The sequence below is a fragment of the Trachymyrmex cornetzi genome, unplaced genomic scaffold, assembly GCF_001594075.2.
Source record: "Trachymyrmex cornetzi isolate Tcor2-1 unplaced genomic scaffold, Tcor1.1 scaffold223, whole genome shotgun sequence".
In the NCBI taxonomy this organism is placed as follows: Eukaryota; Metazoa; Arthropoda; class Insecta; order Hymenoptera; family Formicidae; genus Trachymyrmex; species Trachymyrmex cornetzi.
The window spans coordinates 2,071,943-2,092,435 of NW_017296881.1; the positions used below are offsets into that span (position 1 = coordinate 2,071,943).

A 20,493-nucleotide genomic window follows, 5' to 3' on the forward strand; every position below is an offset into this window, starting at 1 on the left:
CCTTCAATATCTCTTCCCGTTTTTTTTTCCACGCGAATGCAATGATAACCAAAGTAAAGAGAAACAGGAAATATGCGGACGGATGTACGTCATGGCAGCCATCTTAAGCGTCCACATTTTTTGACGTTTATACGAGTTTTAACATGAAAAAGATCTTGAGCAACAAAACAGTTCATTATTAATAAATATTCTAAAGAGCACCATGGTATATTATTGGGCGTGTGATGTAACAACTTCAGCTTGAAATTATGGGATAATCTTTCATCGGTTAGTATTCAGTAATGAGAATTTTATATTTTGGAGGTTATACTTTTTCATATGTATACTAATTATACTCAAAGAGTAAAGAGAAACAGGAGGGAATATATTAATAAATGGGAGTAGCTAAATCCGCGGACGCAGATGTACGTCATGGCAGCCATATCTTAAGCTTTTTATGTTAGCATATTATATAGTCACTTCCGTCCGCTTGCTTAGAACCAAACATTCCCTCCTGTTTTTTCTTTACTCTTTGATGATAAATGGTAACCGAGATATGCGTGCGATTAGGAATCGTGAATCATGAACATTTTTGCCGATGCTCTTCACTGCACTTGTGTATCCATTGAGACCCCTAGAACCTAAGGATATATTCACATAAACTTGCATAAACGTATGCATAACAAAATTATTCAATCACATCCTTTATGAAAAGAGACACTGAAAATTTCGAAAAAATTTTTGAAATTTTCAGTGTCTTCTTCCATAAGGGATTTTACGTGCATCTTTATAAGAGAGAAAACGTAGTATTCATAAATTGGTTGAACGTTGGAAAATGATTATCGAAAACGATGACGAATACATCATTGATTAATAAAGACGGTTTTTTACAATAACAACTGCTTGACTTTTATTTATAAATCAGGCATGAACTTTTGCATCGATCCAATATGTAACGTTTGATTTAGACACTCGTGCGTTTTGCGCATATAATCTTATCATTCTGTCATGGGCTGTGGTCAAAGTCTCACTACAAATGCTTTGAAACGTTTGGTTGACCAATTAGAAAAAAGAATTTTACAAATTGACCAATCAAAAATTTAAAGCATTTGTGTGTAGCATCGCATTGACCGTACCCTTTATCATTCATTAGACTTAGACGAGATTAGACGTAAAACAATAGAAGCGTTGAAAGCATCCAAATCGAACGCAATCGAGATGAAAATGATGTGTTCAAATAATTTTGCTCACTTTTTTTTATTTTCACCTCAATTTCAAGATACACAATAATTGACTCCCAGGTCTTCCTCTTCTCGAAATTGACTTCTTTTTTTTCTGATTTAGAATTTTCATTCAGTATTTGCATTTTTAATGCTACTCATCGCTATTTGTCGTGATTATACGTGTTAAAGCGAGAAAGTATAAGCCAAGGTCCGAACGTTCTCATTCGCATGTCATTAAAATGAGAACGGGATTTGTGAAGAGAAATTTTTAAGTGAGAAAGATTCTACTCTAATATTTATTTAACTTAAATATTTACTTAATATATTTAAAAAGCTTATTATTTTCCCATATTAAAAAATTTTATATAATTATTAATTTTTGAAAATTTTTATTAATTATCGATACATTTTTGTATAACAGATATTAATTATTATATAATAATAAAGTATCATATATAATTTTTTGGAAAAACATTTTACCCTTTTTAGGTTTATTTTTAGTGACATTTATTTCAATAAACTTCTTTCGAATAAAAAATTAATAGAGATAAACAATTAATGAACTCTCGGAACGACTTTTATCATACCGGAAGTTTTGGACACTGCGGTCTGCTTAGGATGTAATTGGTTTTTGATAAGAGATATTTATACAAACTTCTTTAATCGCACGTCATTCTTTTGTGAACAGTTTTCATATTATATCATATATATAGGTTATAGCATATCATATCATAGCAGTACAAATAGAAAATATAAATTCAGAAAATAAATTTTTTTACACATTTTAACCCTTACCGTACTAATATGGGTAACTAGTGGCCGAGCGATCCTTGGTCGTGCAAGTTTCTTTGAGGCTTTCGGTAATTATAAATTATACTACGTTTTATTATATTTTCCAAAATAAAGAGTCAATATTTATTCTTGAAAGTTGAAAGTATGTTGGTGAATTTTTAGAGATTTTTTGAATTATTTTGAAGAGGTAAAAAAACGAAGAGATTTGAAGTGACCCTTGATGATATGGATGAGGCACCAAATTGTAGATGGTATGGTAAGGGTTAATATAAAAAGATAAAAGAAAAATATTAAATATATATAACATTTGAAAATTTATCTTTAAAAATATTCCGAAAAGGCGTTATCTTCTCGATATTTAATATTAAACTTTATATTTAAGTGTACTATTAATTTTTATAATAAATTAATATTTTACACCGATAAATTAATTCTTTTAGAATTGATTGTCGCACGATTCGATGAAAGTTTCAATTTTTTTCTAATTCTATTACTTATGTAAAATAATAATACGTTATCTGTGGTTTTTTTTGTTTTAAAGTCGCTTGATTCATTCCCAACCTAACAAAAGATAAATTTCGTGAATTGTCCGCAATGACGTTCGCAATCAGCGGAAGTAAAAACAAAAAGTCCACTTATGCGGAACTTCAAACACCGGGCGGGAATTACGTTTTTGACGCACCGCGCGATACACATTTATTCTACGAGGCGTGATGTGCACAAAATAAATAATTCAAACACATGATTCATAAAAACGATGTATCGTCAGAATAATAAATCATATAACAAGTTTTACTCCGAATTCTGAAAGTAGTGTGTAATATAAATATACACATACACACATGGAGTAATTGATAAGCGACATTACGCGGCGATAACTTATTATTGCAGTTTTCTTTAACGTAATAATCTATGGAGTTTTATCATAGTTTTCCTGTGTTAATCGATACTCATTTCTTTATCATCGCCCGTCTCTGCGCAATTTATTTGCCGTGTTATCGCTACTACGATATTATAATCTAACGTTTGACATCGTTTGCAGGAAAATTGTTTTCTCATAAAATACACGCAATCGACCTATGATAAATGATTCCTTTGCCCCTATTCCGTCTTTACCAGGGTGCCTGCATGAGCTCAAAGTAGATCGAGCATTATGCAGAACAAGTACGAATGTTATTGAACCTTGCGCTTAACATTCATACAGTGTCCAAATCATCTCATTTTAATATATATTTTCATCAGCAATTCTTTAATCACTTCTCTTTCAATTTCAACGAGGGTATCAAGCAGATGCGCTAAAAGAAGAAAGCATTGTGCAAACCAGGAGTTAAGCGCGAACGGTGAGTCAATTGTCAGTATCTGCATTCAGCTATGCGTGATGTCCATGCCACTCTTTAGCGTCTCTCCCCGCTAACGTCTCATCACGCTTCTCATCGTCGTCATCACATCATCGTCGGTTCGGCTAACAATAAAAGAGATCGGCGAACTTGTGCCCCGTTAGTATCCGCGTGTTCCCCACAGCGAGTGGGATCTGTTCTCGACTGGAGAGCACCGCTTTCGAAGATTGTGCCCACACGATGTTCGACACATTCGCGTCCATCAAGTAGACACATCGGAATCGTGCGATTCTATAAGACGATTAAGTGAAACTGAACTTGACCTATATCCAGGGTACACCGAAAGCGTTGGCTTTCCAAGTAAATCGATCGAAACAATCCCACTGAGCTTTGAAAACTTCACGAATACTGTCCTGTGCTTTCTCTCCTCGTATTTTCATTCAGGTTGGTGTTAATTGTTACTTATGCGGATTTCGATTGGCTTAAAAAAAGTTGCACTGTCAAAGAATATCCTTTTTTACGTTTTTTATACTGGCACGTTGTACGTAGAGAAAACTTTTATTGTTGATATAATAACGATAATGAAACATAAAAAAAATACGATACTTTATATATAACTTATATGTAATTGTAAAAAAATGAGGACGCTGGAGTAATATCTCTTCTAAAATGATTTTCGACTGTTGGTATAGAGACATAACAGAGATATAACAGAATAAATAAATGCAATAAAATGCAATAAAATTATTGCAATTTACAAAAGTATAATAATTTGTAAATTTTAATAATTAATATTATGGGTTTTTCACGAACAATAACCAAATTTTGGAGCAGTACTCCGCTTTTCTAAGACTGATTGACGTAATTATCGTTCCTTATTAATTACCAATGATTATCAACTAACAATTAAAAATACACTATTCTTTCACACAAAGATTTCTATTACCAAGATAATTATGATGTACTTCAATAATTTTCGTAATTATTAATAACTACATTGACGTCATTATTGAGAAGTGTTCCACTCAAGAAATATGCTAGTATTTTTTGATAGGATATAATACCTACTGTGTACATAAATCAAAGAAGATACGAAAAAAGCTATACGTATAAACTATTCATGATGATTTTACTTTCACATGTGACCTTCAGGATCAACTCCTGTCTAGAAGCAGCTTTTGGTAAATAAATGAGCGTTTTTTTTTTTTAATGAATTGATAATCTAAAGATTATAAATAATATGAAATAGAGCAATCAAACAAAATAAATATCATGTATTTAATAAGGAAGCTGAATTTAAATAAATCTCTAATATTTAAATAATATACAATAATTTCCTTCAATTTTGTTTTATAAAACAGTGTTAATAAATTAATAGTTGTAATTATGAATGTTTTGATCAATTAGAGTGACTCTTTCATTAAGATTATTAATTGATACAGACGTAATGATTATTAATAAGAAACTTTTTTAATATTCTTATAAAAAATAATTGATACAAAAGAAATTTAATTTGTGAAATAAATTGCATCAATTAATTTGTCGTCTTTATATTCTGTAAGAAGTAAAACCTGCAGTGTTATATATTTAGTGAATTTATTAATTTTCATATATTAAAATAAATTTAACAAAATTATATTACGATATTTTTAGTACAATATTAATGAAGAAATTTGAAACGTTCCAGAGCACGAAACGTGTCAAATGTCAATATACATCTTTGCATGATAGGAAATATATATGACATTAACATGCATTACTAATAGATAAGCATGAAAAAAATTGGCTCAATAGAGCGTAATTGTGAAAATAGCTAGTTGTTTGATTATGAAGCGGAAATTCCAACTATCAGAAACGTCAGTGTTTAATGTAAATGGTATGCGTCAGCATATAGTACTCGATAGAAAATCCGTCTTGAGACACCACATGGAAATTGACTTTTCTTATCTTATTTTATTGTATATACGGGAGATCAACAAACTTTCCCCTTCCTTTTAAATACGGATTTCCTACGAATGTAAGAAATTCATATCTGAAAAGGAAAATCGACATTACATTCTTAACAAGACTTTTCTTGGAAAGATTATTTTATTTAGATGTTCTCATCATATTCGAATTTTGAGCACGTGTACAGTATTTATTAAAGTAAGTAGAAAAATGTTAATATAAACATGAGTTTGAGAACTATTTATTGTCTGTCGGGAACAGAAGACATCTTGAGGAAATGGTTTGATAGATATTAAAGTATTGTTCATATGCAGCTAAACCCTCTAATCTATTAAACGTGTCAGCCACTCCCTTGGGAATTTCCAACGACGATTATACGTGATGTTTCGCGTTTCTTTTAGAAGACACGCAGGTATTATTCTCACTCAAAGGCACTGCTATTCCCGGTATACAGCCACAAGATTCGCCTTAGTATTGATACAAAAGAAGTATTGTAAGTTTACTAATGATTGACATTGATTCATTGTAAATTCTAGGCATAAAAGTATCTTGGTTAAAGAAAATACCTACTCAAAGACAACGCTATAGAATATTGTAACAAAAAGGTGAATTAAAATCTATTAGAAAATATGTTTTAGATATGAAAAAATTTTGTTTTTTTAAATTGATTTAGTTTTGAACAATATTTTTAAATTTTCTTTTATTATATATTTATACTTTTTCTATTTATTTATTATCTCATTTTTTTAAATAATTTTGTAAATTATTCCTATTTTCTAAGTTCATGCATGTATGAATGATATTTAACATATAATAGTTTAGTGAAATATATACAGTATTTTTGACAAAAATTAAATGCACACAGCAGTCGATGTTACATGTCCATAGATGTTATTAATAATTCTACTACGTTGACCACACTGGATGAATGATTATTGGACTATTACTGTAATGAACACTGAAAAAATTAAACATAAATTTTCTTGCGGTTGCACAAGATTATAGGTACTTCGTAAATTATACAGAATGTTTTTGGTTTACCGAAAGATTTAAATTTTACCATCAATTTAATGTTACTTTTCTTCTTTTAAAACAAACAAGCCTTTTCTTTTGCTTCAAATAAGCTTTTGCTTCAAATAAGCATTTAATGTTACTTTTCTTCTTTTAAAACAAATAAGCTTTTGATATTAAATATTTCAAAATATGATCTAAGATATTTAAAGAAATAAATTGAAAATTGCGTATAAAAATTAATAATCGTAATAGTTTATAAATAAAGTTAGTATCTCATGGGTTTACATATAAATAATAAATTGAATTAAAAAGTTAAGTAATAAATTAATTAATAGAAATGGAGATTTGTTTATCAATTTGATTGTATTACGCATCCAGTGAAAAATTTTATTTTGCGGATATTTCCTTCCTGTAGATGTTTCTATCAAATTGCTTCCTAACTATTTATCTCATGTATCTATGTAATTAGCTAGATGCGCTTGACATAGTTGATTACGTTGTTTCAAATTAATATCACTTGGAAACACGTGTATCTTATGTAGCGTAGTGTGCATATATGTAAAGTATTTTTGCATATTTGTGTCGGATTATTATCTGCATAAATGTATCATAATTCTTGGTGATATACATCAATGATGCGAAATAAATTGTTATCACGCTTACAAGTGGAATTATATGTTTCTCGGAACGGTTCGTCGCTCGTTTATACACGCACATGGCGAGTAATTATATGAAGTATATTAGATGTTATTATGTTTACGAGACTTTGCTAGTCACCATTTGCAATAAATGCGGAATTCGTATTCATGGTCACGAACCAGTAATTGTGATTCTGCAATCGCTTTTTTGGGAAACGAATGCCCACCCACTCTATACCTCTAAAAATATCTGGCTACAAAATTATTTCAATCTATAATTGGAAATTATTGAAAGAAAACTGAAAAAAAGAGGAGAAACAGAAATATGAAAGAAATAGGAAATATAAATATCTTTAAATAAACTTCGTTTCTTTTTCAAAAATCAATATAATAAATGTGTGTTTTTTTTGCAGATACTCGAAAGTATGACGCGAGTGTGGTTGTTGTTGAGTGTTCTGGCGTTGGCTAGTGGCCAGATTGTTTACCCGGGTCAATACAATATGATGATGACTAACTTCGGTCGTGCCTCGGCATTATCTGCTAATTATCAAGCGGACAGCAGTAATCAACCCGTTCAAATCAATCAACAATTCAATCCAGGATCCGCTGTCCAATCAAAACCGGTAGAAGGGCAATTTTACCCTACGACCACACACTTACCTTTGTACTCGTCAGCAAATACTGTACTGACAGCCAGCCCGCAATCGACGTCGGAAGCTTGGCGTAATCATGTAAATTATTGCTATTTGCATACATCATCATGATCATTAAATCTTTCATGTATTCTTTTAAACTCTGTATCTCATATTTCCTTGGGTTACCATATGGTTGGATTTAAAGTCTTCTAAAAATATTAATAAGCCAAAGAAATTATATTTGTTGTCAAATAATCGCTTCATTAAAAGTATTGATTTCAGGTAAACAATATTATATATAAGGGAATCACAAAGTTTGCTCTGGATTTAGATAGAGCGATTGATAAAACCTTGAGCACATCGACAACTAGTAGTCGCGAAAACGTGATCTTCTCTCCGCTCAGCGTTTCTGTCGCATTATCATTAGTCTTATTGGGTTCCGCTGGCAAGACCTTCGACGAAGCTATCCGGATACTCGGTTTAGAGACTGGTGTCGATATATCTCAACATTCCGAAATTGTTCATCAAATGTTTGGTCAGCTCCTGGCCATCTTGAATTATAGGGTTGAGGATAGCAACATGCCACACGTGAATTCTGCCAGTGGTATCTTCGTCCAGGTAAATTTTAACATTCTGATTATTTATATGTTATAAAATAATTTGCATCTAATTGTAAGCGCAATAAAGTGTCAAAGCTGATTAAATAAAGTCTGTGATGAAGTTTCACAAAGGAATATATCGAAGTATTAACGATCTTTAAGTTATACAAATTATTAAAAATGGAATTCGCGGATTGAACTTAAAGGATGCAAATAGATAAAAATATTTTTCTTTACTTTAATACAAAATGAAAGTTTTCTTTTAATATATTTTACGAATTTTTAATTCCTATTCCAGCAAGGATATCCGATTCGACCAGAATTCCGCGCGATCAGCGAGAATGCGTATAATAGCGAAGTAATAAATTTAGATTTTCGCACAAAAGCCAGAGAAGCGCGAGACATAATTAACGCATGGGTGAAGACAAGAACAATGGATAAAATTAATAGTATATTGGACGAACCGCCACGTGCAATGACAACTGTGATTCTTTTATCAGCGTTGTATTTCAAAGGAGAATGGAATCAACATTTCTTGGAAGGTATGACACGGAGGTACGTTTTGCTATTTATTTGTCCCAAATAAGAAAAAACGTCTTCATTTTTATACTTTTGATGATTGAAAAATATTTTTATTGCAGGAAACCATTCTTCATCGAGCCGAATAATACAGTCGAAGTAGATATGATGTATAACGGTGGTAATTTTCCCTTCTACGAGGATAAATCATTGGGCGTTAAAATACTGGCTCTGCCTTACAAAGGCTTAGAGGTAAACATACAAAAATATTAATTGTATTGTTTAAATTTACAATATCTCTCAAAATCTTTCAAATTAAATTCCTAGCCTGTTTTCTTTAATATTATTATTTACGCATTAATGAATTTAAATATTTCGCTTCTGGAAATTTCCTCTTTCAAGTAATAATTCATATGAGAATTTGTTCCTTTTATTTTTAGATGTCTATGTATATACTTTTGCCGAAAGATGAAGGAGCCGCCGCATTAAAGAATTTCCAGAACCAACTGACAGCCGATACTATTGAGTACCTAATAAACAGTACAAAGAACGAGACATGTGTCATCGGTTTTCCTCGTATGAAACTTTCGAGCAAATTGAGTTTGAATAATGCGCTTGAAAGTCTAGGTTTGCATTCATTGTTCAATCCGAAAACTGCGGATTTAAGCATCTTATCAAACGGATACGGTCAAGCGCCACAAGCACCAACAGTACCGATTCAGCAAGCACAGGCCGCAGCAATTCCGCAAGTAGAAGCTATACCGATTCCACAGCCATTTGCCACATCGATTCCGCAAGGACAAGCTGTACCAGATCCACAATCATATGTTGCGTCGATTCCATTAGCTACGTCAATTCCCCAAGGACAGGCTGCGCCAGTTCCACAATCATTTGCTACATCGATTCCACAAGCGTCATCGCAAATGTCACGGCAAATTCCTTCCGGGCAATCGCTGAATACCAAGACTGATCAGATTTTAATTTTCTCGCGATTTGGGAATAACAGTCATCAGGACGTAAAAAGGAATTACTTTGCGTACGACGATAAGAAACGCGGTGTCAGCGTAGAGCAGTGGAACACGGGCTTTAGTATCCAAAAGATTGGTAGAAAACGTCGTGACACTGAGAACGGAAGACGACGTAATAACACGAAGTCATCCCATGCGACGTACGTAATGGAGAACGAAGATTATCTTAAGAAAGTCGCGTCAATGGTTGACGATGTATATACGAAATACGCGAGCTTGAAGGAGAACAGACATCGCTTTGAAAATGTCGAGAAGAAAAGCAGAAGGAGACGGCAAAGCCGACCCATAGACCAGAACTTCTTAAGATTCATACAGACTCAAAATTTCCCATCTTACGGCCTAGATATTCTGCGAAACAGCGCGAATCTCGTGAATCCGGGCCTGTATGCTGACGAGGTGCTGCATAAAGTGGAGATGGATGTAACGGAGAAGGGGACGGAGGCCGCTGCGACGACTGCGGTGGTTCTACGCCGAGATGGTAATCAGAAGAGGCTAGTTGCCAACCGGCCTTTCATGTTTTTCATCAGGCACGATCCCACGAAGCTCATCCTTTTCTGGGGAACGGTGAACAAGCCGACTCCACACTACGCCGTCGTCAGATGAAATGCACTATGAACGTTTCCCTTAGACATATCAGAGTTTGCTTTCCTCGCAAATAATTCCTACTTATTTTTTTTATATATTTATATATTCGTCCTTAATTCAAACAAATGCGATTGTTTTATATGTGCCTTTTTTTACATATTTTGCATTGCTGTAACACGCCATTTCCACGCAACATATTGCGGTCACGAGTATTGCATTGCAATATATTTGTAACACGTGTGTGTCAAAGCTTATTTCGCGTAGTATGTTTACTGTAAGTTAAAACGATATTACAATTATATTATTTAAGTATACATAAACATAATATTGCATTTTTAATGTAACGACTATTGAAACACGATTTATGCAAGGAGATAAATGACGATGAATTGAAATTTACAAAATTATGGATAGGTAAATCTCCAATGCACAACTACGATTGATTTAATACGATTGATTAAAAGAATTGCTGTTGATACGATGCGTATGTTTTAAGCTTTTAATACTCCGAATTTTGTTTTCGAGCCATACAGCTCATCTTGCTTGTAGTGATAAATAATGTTCCTTCAAATTTTTGAAAATAAATATCGATAATACACGAAATCAATAAAAGTTGTCTTTTTTTCATATTTTTGTATTATAGATATCAATTTGAATGCTTAATTATGAAAATAAAAATAATATATATTGTAATTTAACTAACACAATTTTCTTTAATATAATCTCTTTATATAATTCTCATTATGATTACATTTTACCAATGAAAAAACTAAGATCGGCAAATAGTGGCTTTTGTTTTACTTACAGCAACTTTAATTAAATATCTGTTGATTTGAACATTGCGAAAAGAATTGAAATAATTGCATAATCACGTAATTAAAAATATATTAAGATATTATATATTGCGATTGTCAACCGATTTAATCGAAAACTCTCAATAATTATATTTAAACTCTAATCTGGATTATAAACAATCATCTATAAAGTGTGCAGAATATTTAAAATTAACACATAAGACAACTCTGTAAAATATCTTTTAGAGCTCTTTATGAGATATCTTAAAGATCTTTTTTAAAGAACTTTTAAAGATATCTTAAAGTTGTCTTAATGTCGATTTTAGATGTTTTACTTATTGGATAGAATTTACTGTAGAATCCAAACAAACATCTACAGACTAAAGTGTAAACTCGCAATCGCTTGTTTCTTTAACATTATTTTATTGAACAAGCCACAAAGCATTTTGACAGGCCCACAAAGTTTTTGAACGAGATAATCGCGTAACATTCGAAATCGAACAAATCATATTGTTACTCGAAGATATCAAAATAATTATGCTGATCTATCATCGATTTTGCCAATCGCACCTGATTGTGACAATGAATTTCATAATCAGATGTATAAATCTTGAGACTCGTTTAAATAAATTAAAAATATTTTGCGCTCATTCGAAACACATGCGCAAGACTCGCACGTATATAATTCGAAATTAATTCGTTAAAGATATTGTTGTTTAGAAATCGACAGTCGTGTCCTAGCTGTACCCAGATCACTGTGTGTGTTATCATCGTCGTCGTCGTCGTCGCGTCGTGCCGGTGCGAAAATAAGGGATCCCGACCAACGGATCCGAATATCTCGCGATTCCTGTTGTACTGTAATTAAATTCACCGTGCCATTGTCGCGTCGCGTTAATTATCACAAGATCATAATTATTTGCTTTATTCATGTGATAACCCTATTATCTATATCCAAATCGGTAAACATGTTCAATGAAATGGAGAACATAAAGGACGATGGGCACAAGAAAAACATGAATAATTCTATAAATAATATAAGATACGAGTTCTATGAGAACCATGAAACATTATTTCCATTTCCATCCCCGTCTATACCACGGTTTAGTTTCATGCCTGTATTTACAAGAAATTTTCAACCATCATTCTTCCAACAACTATCACGTAAGTATATTTTAAGTGCTCTATCATAATCATTTATTATGATTTTTCAGTTATTCTATGTAACGATCGCATTTTAATTCAAAATAAGAAATTAGATTTTTATTTTGAAAATGAAATGGAATCTTAATTGAAAGTCTCGAAATCATTAAAAAAATTTTTTTGTAAAGTTTCGAGGCCATTTTTTAATTTTTCTGTGATCTTCCATTTTGATTTTCCCCAATCAGGATTCAAAATAATTCGCTAATTGTAAGCGGAATTATGATTATATTAAACCCCATTCTTCTTGCATATTTGACGTTTGTTTAGAAAAAAATCCAGAACTTTAATTTTACATAAATATGGCATTTACAAGTGTAATTAGGTGTTCATACTGCTGGTTATATAGTTCGATGGTTTTTACAGTTTTTGTTGCGAATTCTCAATAAAAATACCTCCAATATTATATACTCTTCCCAGATAGCAAGCTACGTCATTTTGACGTCATTTTGACGTCAGCTTGCTACCAGGGTCGTTCATTGAACGACTTATATTTATTTCTATCAATGTAGATTAACTTTAATCTTTGTTTAATTAATTTTTTTCTGAGAATCAATTTTAAGACTCGACATTTATTTCAAGTTCTTAGGCCGATAATCAGTCGATTCTTATTTCAAGACCGTCTTAAGTAATGTCTTAAGACGCTAATGCAGCCCTTTGATTGGTTCGTGACTTCTTAAGACCATACTTAAGACGGTCTTGAATATAAAGGCCCGTCTACAATACACGGAGTAAGAAGTAAGAGTAAGAAATTGACCAATCAAGTGTATTGTAGACGGGCCTTAAGATCTGACTATGAATACTGGCTTTAGAACCAGAAAAAAAGTAAATTAAACCGAGATTAAAATTAAATTCTATTGGTAGAAATGGATATAAGTAGCAATTAAATATAATTGGTTGAATTCGAAGGTAACAACCAATCGTATTCGATTGTCGTTTAGCCACTCGCGAGTAAAGTGTAAACGGTGTAGTAACACAAGTGCTAATGCCGCCATGAGCCGTGATGAGCCGCTACGACAGAATGCAACACAAAACGACATAACCTAAAACTTTCTATTGCCTGCATTTGTCCTTTTCTTTCTCTGTAGTGTGTGTTATAAATCGAGAAAAATTCGGCAAATCTGGAAACACGGTAGTGTCTCGGCGTTAAGATTGTATTGACTTAGCAAATCAGTGGAATATCCTGAGAGACGCATCGATGCCGAAATACTATTGTGACTATTGCGACACTTATTTGACACATGACTCACCGAGCGTGCGGAAGACCCATTGCCAGGGTCGCAAGCACAAGGACAACGTCAAGTATTTCTATCAGAAATGGATGGAGGAGCAGGCCCAGCATTTGATCGACGCAACAACGGCTGCTTTCAAGGCCGGTAAGATCGCTTCCAATCCCTTCGCAGCCAACAAAGGTGCGGCAATACCACCACCACCGAACCTCGGTTCCAATCTTGGCTCGAGATCCGGAGTACCACCTCAGGGACCTCCGGGAATGATGCCACCACCGGGTATGCATCCAGCTGGTCCGATGGGTCCAGGAGGCCCAATGATGATGGGACCACATGGACCAATGCCACCTCCTATGATGGGCATGAGACCACCTATGATGGGACCGATGGGGCCGATGGGTCCTATGATGGGTCCTATAGGCCCTATGGGACACATGAGACCACCAATGAACGGACCGCCGCCTCCAATGGTTGGCCCACCGCCAATGAAAAAATAACATTTAGACTAAAGACTTTTATTTCTCGTATGTTATGTTGAATATAACTGAAGCAAAACCAAACTTTGTTGTGGATGTGCTTATTAGAGTGTCATTAAGACTAAATTACATACATTTATATATTTAAGAATCCTGTACAAACTGTGGAACTAATGGTTAGAAACTTTCTACAATTTTATTTGATTTGTATCTAAATGATTCATAAATTTGTTTCTTACTAAATAACAGTAATATAACAGTTTTCATGTAGTATATTTTATTTTATGCCTATTATTTAACATTGAGTAATTACAAGTAATTAAAAAAGTATATTCTGAAATATCAAGTAAAATATATAATTTAAAAAAAACTGTTTGATTTTTAAATTTTATTCATATCCTCAAAATGACGATGCAAATACAATAGTAAAACGTTTAATAACCGAATTAAAACATTACAATATTGAAGTTAATTATATTGATATATATATAATTTTTAAAATACGAGATAAGTTTTTTCGTATTTAACATTAATTATTTAATTTTTAACAAAAATAAAATGTTACAAAACAAATATTTTAAAGTAATTTTCATTATTATGATAATGAATATAATTAAATAAATAAAAGAACTGGCAGAATTCTTCAATAACTCGTAAAAAGATACAGAAATTACGAAAAATAATTTTATTTTATAATTATTATAAAATTATAACATATATAAGCCCATATAATATACTAAAATATTCTAATTACAATCATCAGGACAGATTGTAATTAACAGAGCAAGGAATATAAAGATAATGGCAAGATATATTTAAAAAGTTTTATTGTAATACACATATTTTATTTTCTTTCAAATATGTACTTGTTTTGAGTAATTAAAAATATCATTTTTTAATAACTAAATATACACAATGGGTACTATCCAATTGTTTAACTATCTTGACATAAACTCGCCCAGAAATGCACAAAGTATAGCATTGTGCACGACTCAATTGATGGAGAATATATATGCTGTGTACAGTTTAGGATAGTTAGATTAAATGTAGCTTTTTCCATTTATATTGAATTAAAAATGTACAAATATCGGCCACTCAACATCCTCCAACCTCATTTATAACCGTCGCGATTAGTAATATGTAATTGTCACTAGAAAACACAAGTTTACACCGTCAACTAGTAGTCTTCGGTCTGAGTATATATATATGAATATGTATAATTTGGATGATTACGGCAATTGAAACACAACTATCGCCGCGTATCTAATGATTTTACAATTGGAAAGTACCCATTATCTTCTCGACATTTTCGTATATTATACGGATGTATGTCAAACGGTGATACGATCGTATCACTGAACGAGCGCGTAATTAATTTTTACAAACTATTTCCTCTTTAAAAAATTGCAAAAATTAGTAACGGTCTTTTGATGATTCTGCTCTATACGAATCAATTTGTTCAATGACCGGAGATGATTAGCTTGAATTGTTTGGTTGTTAACTCGTCTTTGTATTTCATCTGCTGCCTTCATCATATGTGGTACTTTAAGAGTACGAGCCATTTTTATAATATTTAACGCGGTATCGTATATATTTTGGCTTTTCATCATTTCATTCAATTCGAAATTTAATCTTTTCTTGTCCTTTTTCGATAAGTATGGTTTATCATTTACGTTTACATTCTGTTTATTTTTCGATACATTGGAGTCAATCTTCTCTTCGCTTGTTGATAATTGAGTGAAATCTTCATTTGGTTCAAATTCTTTTGATTTAACCGGCGGCATGGGTGCAGTATTTAACGGTATAATCTCAGAAACCTGCGCTAGAGGATTTTTTATTGTTATTGTTATCTCATCGTAATTGCGATTAGTTAATTTGCTTGTCTCAAGCGAAGTATTGTTCACATTTGGTTCGTCATTTAATAGCTCGTTATTCTGTTGATTATCAATTACGAAGAAATTATCGGAGTTGATATTCGGCGAGGTGCAAGGTGTCGCGGATGAGGTATCTGCAGTAGAGGTACACATAAAGTTTTCTTGGTTTGCTGGTACGTGACGTATTTCTGGTTCCTGCTGCTTTTCTGGTACGTGGCGTATTTCTAACTCCAGCTGCTGCGAATCTTTAAACCTTTTTTCCTCAAACTCGATGCGTTTTAACAACCCGTGTATATTCTTGGATGTGTGAGGTACAAATAGTTCATTATAAAGCAGATTAAGTCTAAGATAAGTTACAGTGTCCAGTTTTTCATTCGTTTGATAAAGTCCTGATTTGAATTTTCTCATTATGTCTTGAAATGTACGTACGTAAGCATTCGGTTCAGGCTCGGTATTGGTAATCATAAGAAGTTTAGTTTGCAAACGAAATAAATTTCGACGTAAGCGATTATACGTTCCTCTGGCTTTTTTATTGTGCCCAAACTGCTTGTAATGATTTTCCACTTTGATTTTTTCGGAGTTCACACATGTTAAAATCAATCGTGGATGATCCAGTCCTCCTATATAGTGGATATAACGTCTGAAACGCATTTTATTCAGTTGTGCTTCTCTTGATTGCAGCACGTTCAACATCTTCATACAACTTACAGGTAGATCCACGTCTATTCCATAATCTTTTTCATCCTCTACGAGATTAAGCCAATATTTCAACAAGTCATACAGAGGCTCTATGTAATCTTTCATTGCTATTAGTTGTAATGATAGAATTTTGTGATGGATATAGCCTATATTCACTTCAAATTCTATCTTTACTTTCGCCAGCAATACTGTCAAAAAATTCGGAGCAGTCTGATACTCTATTAAATTCTTTACCATAGTGTCATTTTTTTTTGTATGTGAGAAGAATGTATTAAGAGTAATCAAGACCATCCGCGCGTCCTTGTCATCTTTAGTGGGAAAAATACCACAAGAATATATAAGTTTGGAAAATTGTATATGATCCACTTTAGTTGTTTTGAAATTTGTTTTTACTGTGGGCCAAATAAAAGGAGATATTAAGTCACCTTTCGTTTGCGAGATATGCTCAATTTCTTGTGAAATTGGTGAAATATAGAAATTAATATTTGACGCTGTGTCTACATTTACAGAAGATTCCATGTTATCAGTAGTTATTGTTTGTTGTGTATCAATAGTATATTGTGGAATCGATGTTACGTTTTCTGTCGTCTCAGAGAACGAAAAATCGAGCTCAGAATCAGGTTCAGGATAACTTGACATATGAGGACTTGATGAACGATATATGGGTCCATCTGTATAATTTGTGACGGCAGCTGGAGTGGGAAAATTCTCAGACCATCGATATTCCTTGCATGTAGACGATTCGTGGCCACGCTTAGTACAATTACAGCAATATAGCAATCTTGATGGCTTCATCACATTGCCCGGATCCTGTGGCATGCTACTCATGTCGGTCGTCTGATGATACCGTCGCCAAAGATCGGGACATTGATTTTGCTCGTGTCCTACCGAATCACACATAGTACAGTAAAGAACGCGACAATATTCACAAGTGTTACGAAATGTGTTCTGCGGCTTACCACATGTCAGACACATCTTCTGTGGGCATCGAACCTCTACATGGCCCTTTGTGCCGCACATGTAACAAGATGATGGTCTAAGTGGTGTTGGACAATCGTACCGCCGATGGCCATCTTGCTGACAGTTAGTGCATTTGACATTCCAGAATCTAAAACGTCTGCTAGGGGGACATGGCATTAAATCTTCATCCAGAATTGCCCACATTCGTGGATCCTTCGACATGCTTTGTTGCAAGTCTCTAATATCGAAGTTTTCTTGACCGCGACTCGAATTATAATAGTTTCTCATTTCTTCCGACATTGGCTCAAAAAACTTATTCGATATGTTTCTTTTCTCCCTAGTACTGTTGGATTGCGACATAACATTTTGATTATTCTGCTGACTGGTGCATTGTCGCTTCTGTTTAGATTGATCATCAATCTCGTTGTTGCATCGTCTCTTTCGGTCAATTATTGGATTGCATGGTTCTATTACCGAGTTTTTGTTTTGCTCTAAATGCGTAAAATATATATTATTACTTTTGTCAATATTTCGTTGCATTATTTGCAATTTTTTTCCAGATGTCACAGATGTTTCTTGCTGAAGATTAGTATTTTTGTTATTTCCTTTCAATGGTAAAGTTTTTTTAGAGTTTTGACTTGTATTTTCTGTCGATTTACTTTGTTGTTGACTTGTATTTTCTGTCGATTTACTTTGTTGTTTTACCTTTGCACTTTTGGACAACTGTTTAACTTCACTTATGCTTTTAGCACCTCTTTGAATTGTTGTGCAATTCAACACAATATCTTCCATGACATCCTGTGTACCCGTTGATGTTTGGATACTTGTACCAGAATTTACAGTACCCTTATTATATGATTTAGAAGTAGTCTTACTTTTAGAAGATGTATCTTGAGGATTACTCTGTGGAATTTCTAATTCGTAATTTTTTAATGGGGGCGTTTTTAAATATGTCTTTAATGAAGCACTATCCTGTTTTTTTAAAATCAAATCATTATCTATCCCAAAATTTGAACTATTTTCTTCATCAGAATCTTGCAAGTCTATAAGTGGTGGCTCTGGTTTTGGTGGAACAGGTACTTCAAATATGGATTTTTCAGAATCAGAACTGTCTTCATTTTTATCAATTTGTTCAGCTAAACGCAAACGCATGTTGTTTGCTTTTATGCATTTTGAAACAACATTATATTTTGAATATTCTATATCATTATCATTTTTCTTAGAACTTTCTTTATGTGTAGTTTTTGCATGTTTGGAAGATCTGTGTTTCTTGGAAGAATTTTCTTTCCTCTCTTTTTCTTGTACGACTGAAGGATCTTCTGAACTCTTATTGCTATGTGCAGAATTTATTTCTCTACTCGACATGGTCTCAACTTGGACAAATTCTGATTGATGTGTAGAGGGCATCTTCTGAGAATCTGCTGAATATCGTATACTTATATTATTGTATATCGATATTTCTGTAATGGAACTCTCTTTTGGAGCATTCAAATTATGTTTTATCGACACTTTGGACTTATTTTTAATTTTACTAGATTTACCTCCAGTTGTTTTAGATGTCAAAGGTTGTTCCAAAGATTGTTCCTCCGATTTATGTTGTATCCTTTTTGATTCAACATTCGTTTCAGTAGTCATACTATCAAATTTGATTGTCCTTGAGCTATCCATGATTCCTGACTCATTCTCGATATTCGATTCGTAATAGATTTCTGCATACAGTCGAGCCTGCAATTCGCTATCATTGAAATTGTCGGTGTTATAATAATCTGTAACATAAAAAAATAATTAATCACATTGTCGTCGCAAATTCATAAATAACATAACAAATCATAACTTTTAACAATTAAACTGTAATGAGATTTTTAACAATTGTTAGTTATTCACCGTCGAACGAATTGTTCTTTTCAATAATGTTGCCTGACATGATGCCTGCGAGTGTTTCTTATATTAATCCTGGAATTAACTGATTTTGAATGTAAGCGACTAATGTCCAATTAAAAAATAACAAAAAAATTTGCAGCGACAAAGATAATACTCGTAAGAACTGTGCACGTGCTATAGTGGGAGCAATATCTCTTATAATTTGTTACGTCCTTTGGTTTTTCGTTATAACCTATTAACAATAACGCGAGGCAATATTTCCTGTGATACGTGTATAGCAACTGACGTGGTTAAAAATTCCTAGGATGCGTTCCACTCAACGCCCACAACGCTCTCAACTCCATTCCACTAAAGTTACTAGATTAACAAAGTACAGCGACGAGAAAATACACTGAATTAGCATTTGGAGCCAAAATGACGTCGAAGTGCTATCCTAATCCAACTTTGTTAAAAGGTCGGAAATCTATAAAGGAGTCTGGAAGAAGAAGAAGAATCTGTTATTATCGAAAATGCCTGGTTGCTATATTGAAAATTGCAAAAACCGCAGGAAAAGAGACTAAAGTTTTGAATAACCGCGCGTCATGGAGCAAAATGGCGACAGTTCGCAGTACTTTGGATGCGGTCCACTTGGTGCTACAAACGTTTCGGAAACATTTGAGCCTGAGTACAATAGAGGAACAGGAATTAGGGCCATTCCACACAAACTTGCAGAGCCACATAACCATATGCATAAAGAAAATTATCCAATCACATTTCTGTCATAAAGCCAAGCGTAAACTACGATTGGATGATTTTCTTTATGCATATGTTTATGCGGCTATGCAAGTTTGTGTGGAATGGCCCTTAGATATTAAGATTTCAACCTTTCAGAAACTAATTACATCGGAATACACGGTTTTTGATCCGGACTAAGTCCGGATCTACAATAGGGTTTTAAGCCTTAAACCATAAGAAATGGGCGAATCACAGTCGCTTATTCTTCTCGGATTCGACTGTAATTGGTCAATTTCTTACAGCTTAAGGCTTAAAACACCTATTAGGCGTCGTCTACAATACACGGAGTAAGAAGTAAGAGTAAGAAATTGAC

The 20,493-nt window shown here is 33.2% G+C and overlaps 3 protein-coding genes across 8 annotated transcripts; 2 read left to right on the plus strand and 1 right to left on the minus strand.

Moving 5' to 3' along the window:
* Positions 1-195: 195 nt before the first annotated feature.
* Positions 196-10,893, plus strand: LOC108760352 (uncharacterized). Of its 4 annotated transcripts, XM_018506242.1 has the most exons (7): positions 196-267; positions 3,273-3,334; positions 7,344-7,661; positions 7,848-8,183; positions 8,463-8,719; positions 8,806-8,935; positions 9,124-10,893. In XM_018506242.1, the coding sequence occupies exons 3-7, from the start codon at positions 7,356-7,358 to the stop codon at positions 10,312-10,314; spliced, it is 2,220 nt and encodes a 739-aa protein (XP_018361744.1). In that variant the 5' UTR covers positions 196-267; positions 3,273-3,334; positions 7,344-7,355; the 3' UTR covers positions 10,315-10,893. The 4 variants fall into 4 exon arrangements, with proteins under 4 accessions (XP_018361744.1, XP_018361746.1, XP_018361743.1 ...); XM_018506244.1 differs by lacking the exon at positions 3,273-3,334 and having other exon boundaries at positions 247-267; XM_018506241.1 differs by lacking the exons at positions 196-267; positions 3,273-3,334 and adding an exon at positions 3,376-3,775.
* A 2,403-nt stretch (positions 10,894-13,296) lies between these two features.
* snRNP-U1-C (small ribonucleoprotein particle U1 subunit C) lies at positions 13,297-14,157 on the plus strand. The gene is made up of 2 exons (XM_018506245.1): positions 13,297-13,408; positions 13,441-14,157. Exon 2 carries the CDS (start codon positions 13,486-13,488, stop codon positions 14,011-14,013), a length of 528 nt encoding a protein of 175 aa, XP_018361747.1. The 5' UTR covers positions 13,297-13,408; positions 13,441-13,485; the 3' UTR covers positions 14,014-14,157.
* Positions 14,158-14,915: 758 nt separating this feature from the next.
* On the minus strand, positions 14,916-19,641 carry LOC108760276 (uncharacterized). 3 transcript variants are annotated; one of them, XM_018506116.1, is made up of 4 exons: positions 19,410-19,641; positions 19,067-19,291; positions 17,525-18,946; positions 14,916-17,449 (listed from the first exon to the last, which is right to left on the minus strand). In XM_018506116.1, exons 1-4 carry the CDS (start codon positions 19,447-19,449, stop codon positions 15,378-15,380), a joined length of 3,759 nt encoding a protein of 1,252 aa, XP_018361618.1. In that variant the 5' UTR covers positions 19,450-19,641; the 3' UTR covers positions 14,916-15,377. The 3 variants fall into 3 exon arrangements, with proteins under 3 accessions (XP_018361618.1, XP_018361617.1, XP_018361615.1); XM_018506115.1 differs by having other exon boundaries at positions 14,916-18,943; XM_018506113.1 differs by having other exon boundaries at positions 14,916-18,946.
* Positions 19,642-20,493: the final 852 nt, after the last annotated feature.